The sequence below is a fragment of the Austrofundulus limnaeus genome, unplaced genomic scaffold (genome assembly GCF_001266775.1).
Source record: "Austrofundulus limnaeus strain Quisiro unplaced genomic scaffold, Austrofundulus_limnaeus-1.0 Scaffold17, whole genome shotgun sequence".
In the NCBI taxonomy this organism is placed as follows: Eukaryota; Metazoa; Chordata; class Actinopteri; order Cyprinodontiformes; family Rivulidae; genus Austrofundulus; species Austrofundulus limnaeus.
The window spans coordinates 2655891-2665449 of record NW_013952419.1 but is presented as its reverse complement, the minus strand read 5'-3'; the positions used below and the strand labels follow the sequence as shown (position 1 = coordinate 2665449).

Below are 9559 nucleotides of genomic sequence, written 5' to 3'. Positions count from 1 at the left end.
ATTTGGGGTCACAAGTTTTTGCCATGAATATTTTGTGGGTCAGAGGACAAAAAGTTTGGGAACCACCGCATTATACTGCTAAAATCATGTCCATGTCAAAAGGAGAAACATGCAAACAGCGTTGATTTAAATATGTCTGCTCACCCTTCCATTTTTTCTGCACCTGCTGGCCGACAGAAGAGGAAAGTTTCTCTCAGTGCTTCTCTTCTTACCCTGAAAACAAGCAATCAGAATTAAAAATGAGATTTAAACAACTAAAACCAACTAAAAAAATAAACATTTATTACTGTAAGCGAGCTGCGGTTCTGCACAGAAGAAAAAAGATAAATGGCGCCATCTAGTGGGGATTCATTGTCGTACATATTTAAAAGTGCGTAATTTAATTAATCTGATTGCGTATTTACAGATGGGGGGGAAAATAATGGCACACCGTGAGCTCTYATTTAAATTCACAACATAAAAATGTTCCTCCTAGAAGATGCATACAGGTGACAGCTATGAAGCGCACCACCTGAATCAAATAAAACAATAATTAACCTTGATCCCTGTCTGTCTAAATAATTATGAATTTTCACAATCCTCATAGACATATCCTGTCTCACTGTGGACGTACAGATGAACAGAGCGGTCCATTTTATCGTCACGCAGGACCTCGTGGCGCAACGGTAGCGCGTCTGACTCCAGATCAGAAGGTTGCGTGTTCAAATCACGTCGGGGTCAATTTGTTTTCTTCTATTCAAAGAACTGTAATAGTTAAACTGTCTGATTCAGTTATACGATTTGTATTGTGAGTTTTACTAATAACTTGTGAATTATTAAACCTGTTAATGCAAGTAAAAAGAAAMCCCTTATAATAAAAAATAAAGCCCCTTATAATAAAAACCCTATAATAAAATAAAACCTCTTATAACATATATGCCATATTGCATGTGTTTTCTCAACAGAAATTTATTTTATATTCTTTTAAATTTGTTTTCTTGGTTGTTTTACATTTTTAGAACAAAAGCATTTTTGTAAAAAGAAATGAAATTACACTAAACAAACACAAACTAACACAGAAAAATCCCATTTGCACAATTTTGATTTAATTCTATTTTTAAGTTGTCATCATTTAAGTAAGCTTTATTTGTATGGCACCTTTCACAGACAAACATCACAAAATTCTTCAGAGATTAAAATAATAAAAAACAATAAAAGCAGACATCATTTAATGTTTTTGCTTTAACAGTTTTAATATCTAATTGCTATTTTAGTTATTTTTTTCTTTGTGTGGTTCTGTTAAGAATCTGCAAGGCAGGAGACAAGAAAAATAGTTTTTCCTTTTTTTTCTTTTAAAAATACAGTTGAGATAATGCTGCAATCTTTTTAAAGTGTCCTACTCTTTTTTTAACCACACATCTAATCAGTTTTATACCCAGGCATGCATTTAAACCATCAGACTGAATAGATTTGGTGTGTTTATAGAGCTTCTAGAATGACATTTAACAACAAAAACAAGATTGCTGTAAAATTTTAATGTATTTTGGTGTTATTAAACATTTGTCAATTATCTCTACCAGTACTGTACCTGTTGCTCCAGCTGCCGATCCCTGCAGAAGAAAACATAGAAATCAGGTCACTTTTCCAGTCTTAAAAAGTCCTTCAGTCCTGCTCACTTCAGCTTGGGTTGTTCTGCTTGTTCCCATTTAGTGTTCTCACTCTTATTTCTCCCCCTCCTCTCACATGCTTCTTTCAGCCCAAGTGACCCAGCACAATATGACTTGCAAGTCCCCCTTCTCCCTCCTTTCTCCTCTCATGCTTGAGTCTCATCTTTCACTGTGAACGCCGTGCTCTGAATGCACAATTCATTAGAGCAGCTCTGCGAAGAGTGAAACTTGGCTGAGAYGGCGGGTCACCTCCAGTCCTGAGGAGCCGACTCACATGAGACAGTCCTTCGCTGCACTCATTTTTCCTGTGACAATGGGCTGATTGTACTCAGGGAGGTCTCATTTTACATTAAAAAGGTCAGTTGATGCTGACGTAAAGATTTGCTCCTTGTACTTCTGAGTAAAATGCTATGTTTTGAGGGTGTTTTTTTTTTTGTTTATTTTTTCTCTCCAATATGAAGAAAAGTGCATCGTTACACATCGAGTTCATTTCTGAAATGCAGCCACAATCTTTGCAAAACGTACTTTTGTTATTCCATTCACTGGTTTAAAATGTCAGCCAACTGCAAATGTCCCTAAGCATTTACCACTGGGTGGGTTGGGACACCAGGACAGCCAGAAAGGAGCCTGCTTTAGGCTGTTTGTTCAAGAGTTTTATTACCCTACAAGACCTCAAATCAAATGGGTGTAGCAAAATGTCCAAGTAACAAAGTTACCCTGTATTAAACAGTTTTAGGTTTTAATAATATATCTCAGTCTACATGGCTTTCTGGTTGCCTTATAGGTGCCAAAAGCCTAAAACATTTAAAGGTTTTGGCTTGATGTCTCTCGAAGAGCTTTTAGAAGTAACAAATAATAGATGAAGTGAAAAGCAAGAAGTGGAATCGGAGCAGGTGTGTGCAGACGTTARCACCTGGCCGACATTCAAGTATAGATGGACTGACAATTAAATGTTACATATCTGACTAGTACTACAAAAGCAATCTTAAAAGGTAGAACATCACCATTTATTGTATTTAAAAAAAGACAAAAACAAAAACCAAAGACAGCTGTAAGGATTTCTAACCATCGATCTATACCCTCAGTGTTCAAAGCAAGTTCATGATTGCCTTGTTTACATTAAAGGGTAAAAATGAAGGCCTAAAAAATACAAACATTCAAAAAGTCTGGTTTTAACCATTTAAAAAATAGAAAAATTTGGACAAAGCTTGGCCTTGGCCTCATCGAGTATTGAATCCTCTGAAGTTTTGCTCCTCTGAATCACCCAGCTTACTTTTGCTCCCGATGCGTTTGAAGAAGGATATAAACCTGCCCTCTGCTTGACTCCCCACCTTGCTGTGGGCTCSTTCTTCTTTCATACTTGCAGTCCTTGAGCCAGAGGAGTTAGACCTTTGAGAGTGGCTCCTCTGGAACAAATACTCCAGTCGAAAGCCAGTTGCAGATTGTGATGTTTCATCCACAGAACCGGACCGGAAGGGTGGACGCTTCGACAYAGCTCTCTGACGAAGACACTCGGGAAGAGATGCAGATCCTCCAGATGGAGATGTCAGAGTCTCTCGACTGCAGGCGTTGAGCAGAGAGCTGTTCTCATCAGTCTCCCAGACTCCATCTTCACTGGAGGTTGAGGAGGTTTTGCACGAACGGGGCTGTCTGTTTCGGGAGGAAGTGACTGGGCTGAGAATGGTCCAYGGGGAGCCAATGTTCCCATCAATGGAGAAGTAGTAATCTCTACTTCGAGGGGTACTTGGGGTGCGAGGACTGCTTGAAGAACTGTCGCCATCTGGGAAGGTTTTGCCATTTTGGTATTGAAGCACGTTCCGAGTTATCGTACGCATTTTCTCAACTTCTTTGTTATCCATTTGCTTGTCTTCCCATAGTAGTTTTGGATGTTTCTCAGGACGCCCTCGACTTGTGCAGGAGGTTGTCGTCGCTGGTTTTTGAGGATGACAATCAGGAACTGCTCCTTCGACAGAGGGTTGAATGGTCTTCTTGCTTCTGATGAAACCATCTGGAGCTTTGGTAAGGAGGCAGTGCAGGGCCGACTCCAAACACAAGGGGTCATYGTTTGGCTCAGGACCCGAAGACGACGCTGTGGAGCGACGTTTAGCTGCTGTGCGCATGCTCTCCTGTTGCTTTCGCCTCCGTTCAGCTGCCTCTCGCTCTCGGTTCTCCTGCAGCATCGGAAAGAACGAGTATAGTAAGTATCAATGTGACGCTGCAGAACAAAAACAAGATAGTGCTTCCAATTTCGTCARCAATGATATAGTGTTGATAACTGATCTTACCTGCACAGCTGTGTCAAACCTCTTACAGAAAGAGTGGAAGATGGAGCAGCACTCCTCTAGTTTGAAGGTAGCTGGGTCTTCACAGAAGTACTCTGCAACAGCACAGCTCAGATTCTTCAGCTCCTGAAGAGATGTCTCCACATGGGCAAGCTTGGCCTCGGCCCTCTGATACAAAGATTGTAAAGAAAAGAGTTTGAATTTTGCAATAATAATAAAAAAATGATTATAAAGGTTAGTTTTTCACCTTTAGAAATTGCTCTATTTGTTGTAAGAGACCAGCCTGTTTGCTACTGAACAGCTTCACTTCTTTCAGCTTCTGAACTTCCTGCTCAAAGTCTGTGATTATATCCTCTTTACAGATTCTGTGGAAATAAAGGCTAAAATGTAAATCCAACATTTCTTTGAAAAATAATRAGATAAATCTTTTTTAGACTTATAGATCAACATTTTAAGTACTTGAACCATTTATAATAAAGTAATCACCTTGATGCCTTCCCAATGTGATGAAGCTGGTTGGGAAACATCAGCAGCTCTGTGTCGATTTCTTCTGCTTGCTGTGAATAAAAGAAGGTGAGCAACAGAAACAGCTGAAGAATACACGAATGAAATAGACAATTAGGAATGTATTATCATCATAAATTAAGAGTTTTATAAAATAAAGAAAATGAATGTACTGCAAAAATACACTGAATGCTGAGAGCTTTGCTGAAAGTGGCTGAAGAAACTAAAATTACAGAATAATAAAATATAAAATAGTCTGTTTCTGTTTTATAATTAACATTTTTAAAGCAAATGTGTGAACAAAATAAAAACAGATTCATGTTTTCACAAAATGTTTTCTCTCTGCAGTGCACCTTACTTTGGCAACATAGTGCATGAGGTTCATGCCAGGCTTGTTGGCTTTGGTGTCGGCCAGCTTGAGAAGAGAAGTCATCCGAAAGCCGATTGCATTAGCACTGTGACCACCCTGAGGAGGATAGCATTTGAAATATTTAACTATCTGTTTAACAATGGCCGAAATAAAATAAAATAAAATGAAAAATCACAAAGGTCACCAAAACAAAATAAAAATACTAACAGCATTCATATAATTTCCAGCTTTTAGGACCAGTCGAATCACTGAATGGAGGTCATCACAGTCCAGCAGTTCTAYAGGAGAAAACAAGAAGTATGGGACCTTAAAAGTCCAGATCTTTCTGAGGTTCAGTGGAAGTGCTGTATAATGACTTAATCTTWTATCTTGAACAACCTCAGTTTAGAAAACAAATAGTTTAATTCTGACTGAATTGAGRAGCTTACAGCTAGTCCAAGTGCGGCCAATAACTCAAAAACTCAAGAGTGTTTTATGTAAACAGTATTTTATTAACTTTACAACACCATGTTTCAGATAATATGGTCATGGTTTTCATGTTGTTTTTTTCATGTAAACTGTTTAAGAACCACTTCTCATATGACCTGGCCATGCTTGCAAATAACCATTGATTTCAATATAAATAATAGTGTAATGCAAAGTGTACAGTGATAATAGATTTCGCATAAGCTGCTATGATTTAGTTTAAACTGTAGTTGTTTTAAGGCACAGCAATCCATTTTGATGGATTAGATGTAAGCTTATCAATCCAGTCAGAAATAAACTTTTTCACCAAACTGATACTGTTAAATACATAAATMAATGAAGTTCAACAGATATTTGTACACAACCCTTTACAATTTTGTATAAGTGTTTGAAACAGGTCTTGTTAACAGCTGGAAGGGTGAGAGTAAATATGGTACCATTAGCTGCTTTGGTCATGATGGTAATAGCATTCTTCACTTCCTCCATAAGAGGAAAGAATTCCTCCCTCAGAACCATGGCTTTTAGTCGTTCCTCATARCTGAAAGAGTAAGAAAAAATATTATAATACTGCACAGGTTAGAGTAATATCCTCATTAAATGTGGGAAATCTAAGAATTCTAAAGAAATTGTTTTGAGAGCATCAACTTTCATGAGGTAATATCTAAATATAMTCATAAAAACAAGTTTTTGCCATCTTGAACATTTTGTTACTTGAATAACTTTAGGGAGAACACCAAAAGACAACCCAACACTGCACAAAGATTTCAAAACAGAAGGCTCACCCCGGCACTTTGACGAGTTTCACCATAAACTGGTCAGCTTCAGGCAATGTGGAGAGGTTGCCCCTGAACGACAGCAGCTTCTTCAGCTAGAGATTGACAAAAAACAACTTAAACAGCAGCTGTGGGTTCTTCCTAATGCAAATATAAGACTGAACCCTGAATACTAGTGCTCTCTGAGCTTTACTTAGCAGTCAGGTCAGTCAGGAGTGGGTAAATAAACACTTATGCATCCTGATTGTCTGTGTATAAGCTGGCATGAAGTTTGAGAAAACCCAAGCACAGCATTGTTTTTTTAACTGTTATCCCCTCTGCACAGTTTTTTCCTGGTATGAGCTCTAAAATGCATCTAATGGTAAACAATCATAAAGTGTTCTGGTTCCCTGACTCACTCCTTTCAGCTAAAAGTGCATCTTTGCAGCAAATACAAATAAATTATAAAATACTTTGTGTTCAAATTTGTAAATCACTCAAATCTAACTTTAATGGTCTAAAAAGTATTTGCTGTTTTGCTAAATTGGCTGTTAGGTTCCTTTAGAGGAAATCTGGTGTAACTATCAAATACTCACAGAGAAGTCAATGGGATTTTAGTGAAATTTGAACATTACTGTTTTTTTAATATTCCAATACATCTAAAATGATAATTAGTCTTACGCTGTATGAAAATCTAAACTCAGAGAAGAACTGAGCAAATGTTACCTGACTTTCCTCAGGCAGCAGTTTACAAAGCTCTTTTAGCTTTCCTGCTCCAAAGCGAAGCCAGTTCCCCTCATGAATGTCATCTATTATTTGTGTCACGGGCCTGCAGAGGGAGACAGAATGCTTGTGCTGTAATAATGGGCATTACTTGTCAAACACATATCTCATTAAACAAATCATTAGGAGTTTTGAGGAAGTTCTCACTTCAAGTTGATGCTATTGTGGCGATTTAAACATGGTAGCCTACAGTACACATAAACCTGAAGAGAGGCAGACATGTAAAACTAATTTAATGTATTTCTGTCCAGCACGTAATAAATTGCATTCAAATACCATTCTAAAGCTGCTAGCAGACRGCAGCTGTCCGAGTTTATTTTTTATCCAAGATAAGCAGACTATTCCWGTATAGGGTTGAGGAGCAATGAGAGTGAATTTGGTATTCAAAGTAAGAGGTGAGAGGATATTTTGAATGTAACTTTATCGTGATAAAAAGGTGACGCGGGCTGTCTCAAATGCTCCAAAACCTCTTCAACAACAATTGAAATGGGGAGGTGGGGTGGAAAACCACACATTTATCACTTTGCTTCAAACTCATCGAGTACATCCTCCTGCACCAAAACTCTGCTCTATTATAATGCCTTTATTCACAATTTAAGTAACAATAAAGTGAGGTATTCATTTGCATTTTTATCTGAGATACAGTAAAAAGCATTCTGCTGGATGAAGATTAACACAGTGGAAGTGAGGCATCAAAAACCTGCATCATAAACACATCCAGTTCTGATCTCCATTCTCTCTAGTCACATCATTTAGTTTATATTCTGTTCTACACTGTTTATGCTCAAGTTCTTTTAAGGTATCAATCCAATCTATTTTTTTTTTAATTCTATTATTTCAATACCTCTTGAAATGTCTCAGGAAGATCCCAATGTTCATGCTTCTCTTTGGGTCTAGAATTGTGACCTGAAGAACAAAATAAACAAGAGGCGTCAAATTAAAGAAAGGTGTAACATCAGTGCACATGATGGTTTATGGTTAATGGGGATGGACATACAACCCATATGAGTGGGGTTCTCCTAAGTGGGCCCATTGCTCTCCCCAAAAACACACTGGTCTTTATTCGAACCTTCACATCCCTCAGATGACGGACACAAGATTAGAATCACAGTGTTCTGAGCTTCTCAGGATCCATAAAGGGGTMCCCAAGAATTCTATTCCTTTGACCACTCAGAGCCAGACAGTGGCCTAAGTAGTGCAAAGAGGTCTGTAGTTCAATGCCACAGGCATCACACAGACCATTGTCATGAAGTCCCATCACTATTTTGTGGCGGWTGACCAGATTGTGCCCAGTTAGGACTCCAACCAGTGTACTTAAAGTTTTCCTTGTCAGGGAAATGAGAGTTTTCCCAAACCTTAGATTTGGGCCGTTAATCAGTTCCCCTGCCTGTCCACAGTYCGTCAGCTCCCTCCAGTGGATTGAGTGTGGACGTCTAATCCAGGCCTGTAGAGCAGTCCTACAGACTGTTGTTGAGATACCTACAACAGGCTCTGGTCCTTTGAAGTGAGCCTGACTGCCAGCTTTTGTGATGTTGTCAGCTCTCTCGTTACCATAAATGCCAGTATGTCCTGGTACCATTTAACAGTAACACTGTTATCTCTCCCCAGTTGGTTGACTGCATCGGGACACTCCCAAGCCAGTAATGACGTAAAGTGTGGCCCTCGGAGAGTTTTAAAGGGATCCCCGATTAGTTGTAACATTGGACTTTATTTGATAAACATATATTTTAACTGTAAAATAAAGACTGTAAAAATACTGTAGGCTGTTTAGTTTTGTAAATTTTTAGAAAAATATTTTAACACGGACAGAGCCATTTTATTTACACGCAAAGCATTCTGGGTAAATGATGACATGGATTGGTCTAGGGCTGCAACAATGAATTGATAAATCAATAAAAATCGATTATTAAAAGCGTTGGAAACAAATTTCATTATCAATTCGTTGTGCCGCGCGATTTATGCGTCCCTCGCCGTGTGCAGAGCCGTTTACGTCACCCGCAGATCGTTGTCAATGCTGGCTGACCTAAACAAAGTTTAGGAAGAAAATAAAGCCGGGGGCGGGGCTGGCTCTCCGTCCTCCCTGGTGCTGCTTGATCTCCTGAGGTTTGGCTCTTGGTTCCTGTGGGTGGCCCGCTGGCCGGGGTGGCTGCTGGGTTCTGGGGGGGTGGACGGCTGGAGGGGTGCACTTGGTCGCTGGCGGTGTGGTGGTCATGGGTGTGGCTTCTCTGCGTCGGGGGGCTGGCCGGGCATCCTGGTGCGGCCCGGGCCGGGCCTTGGCTACCTGCTCCTCTCCACCTCAGAATGATTGGGTCTACCTCCTGGGTTCAGGTGTGTGCGGCCTCCATTAGGGGGTGGGTACATATCCTGGTGTGTGCGGCCTCCATTAGGGGGTGGGTACATATCCTAGACCTGGAGGGTATAGAGTGTGTATCGGTGGTATGAGTGGAATGTGGCGTCCTTGTATGTCTTTGACTGAGTTGGGGTGAGGATGAGGGTGGGATGGTGTGATTGTGTATGTTTGGGTATTTGTCAGGCTGCGGTCTGGGCTGCCCCTACTGCTGGTTTATCTGGGGGCCCGCTGCTACTCGGCCCCCCGGTGGGGTGTGCGGCTGGCCGCTAGAGTGCTGGGGGTTCCCGGGGTCTTGGGCTGGGCGCTGGGGTGTGTGCCGGCCTGGCCTGGTGACTGCCTGTTGGGGCTCGGGGCCTCTGGGCCTGTCGGGCTTTGGCCTGGAAGGGGTGCGCCGGGGGGCCCGGACC

At 40.5% G+C, this 9559-nt stretch overlaps 2 protein-coding genes and 1 non-coding gene across 4 annotated transcripts in view; 1 reads left to right on the top strand and 2 right to left on the bottom strand.

The window, feature by feature from the left end:
• trim3b (tripartite motif containing 3b) overlaps nt 1-1726 on the bottom strand; it is a 31274-nt gene extending 29548 nt beyond the window's left edge. Inside the window, exons 1-2 of one of the 2 annotated variants that reach the window (XM_014003270.1) lie at nt 1568-1726; nt 145-213 (exon numbers count right to left, since the gene is read on the bottom strand). The gene's annotated coding sequence lies outside the window, so the exon portion shown is untranslated. The remainder of the gene's footprint in view (nt 1-144; nt 214-1567) is intronic. The other variant, XM_014003275.1, reaches the window with a different exon arrangement.
• trnaw-cca (transfer RNA tryptophan (anticodon CCA)) lies at nt 649-720 on the top strand. The gene has a single exon. It is a non-coding gene; the product is annotated as a tRNA-Trp (tRNA).
• A 903-nt stretch (nt 1727-2629) lies between the features above and the next one.
• Nucleotides 2630-9559, bottom strand: part of fhdc3 (FH2 domain containing 3) — a 10298-nt gene continuing 3368 nt past the window's right edge. Inside the window, exons 3-12 of the mRNA XM_014003269.1 lie at nt 7647-7708; nt 6746-6848; nt 6050-6135; nt 5705-5805; nt 5010-5080; nt 4791-4898; nt 4415-4485; nt 4176-4293; nt 3932-4096; nt 2630-3817 (exon numbers count right to left, since the gene is read on the bottom strand). Of these exons, the coding sequence (XP_013858723.1) occupies nt 2867-3817; nt 3932-4096; nt 4176-4293; nt 4415-4485; nt 4791-4898; nt 5010-5080; nt 5705-5805; nt 6050-6135; nt 6746-6848; nt 7647-7708 (1836 nt within the window). The 3' untranslated portion in view covers nt 2630-2866. The remainder of the gene's footprint in view (nt 3818-3931; nt 4097-4175; nt 4294-4414; nt 4486-4790; nt 4899-5009; nt 5081-5704; nt 5806-6049; nt 6136-6745; nt 6849-7646; nt 7709-9559) is intronic.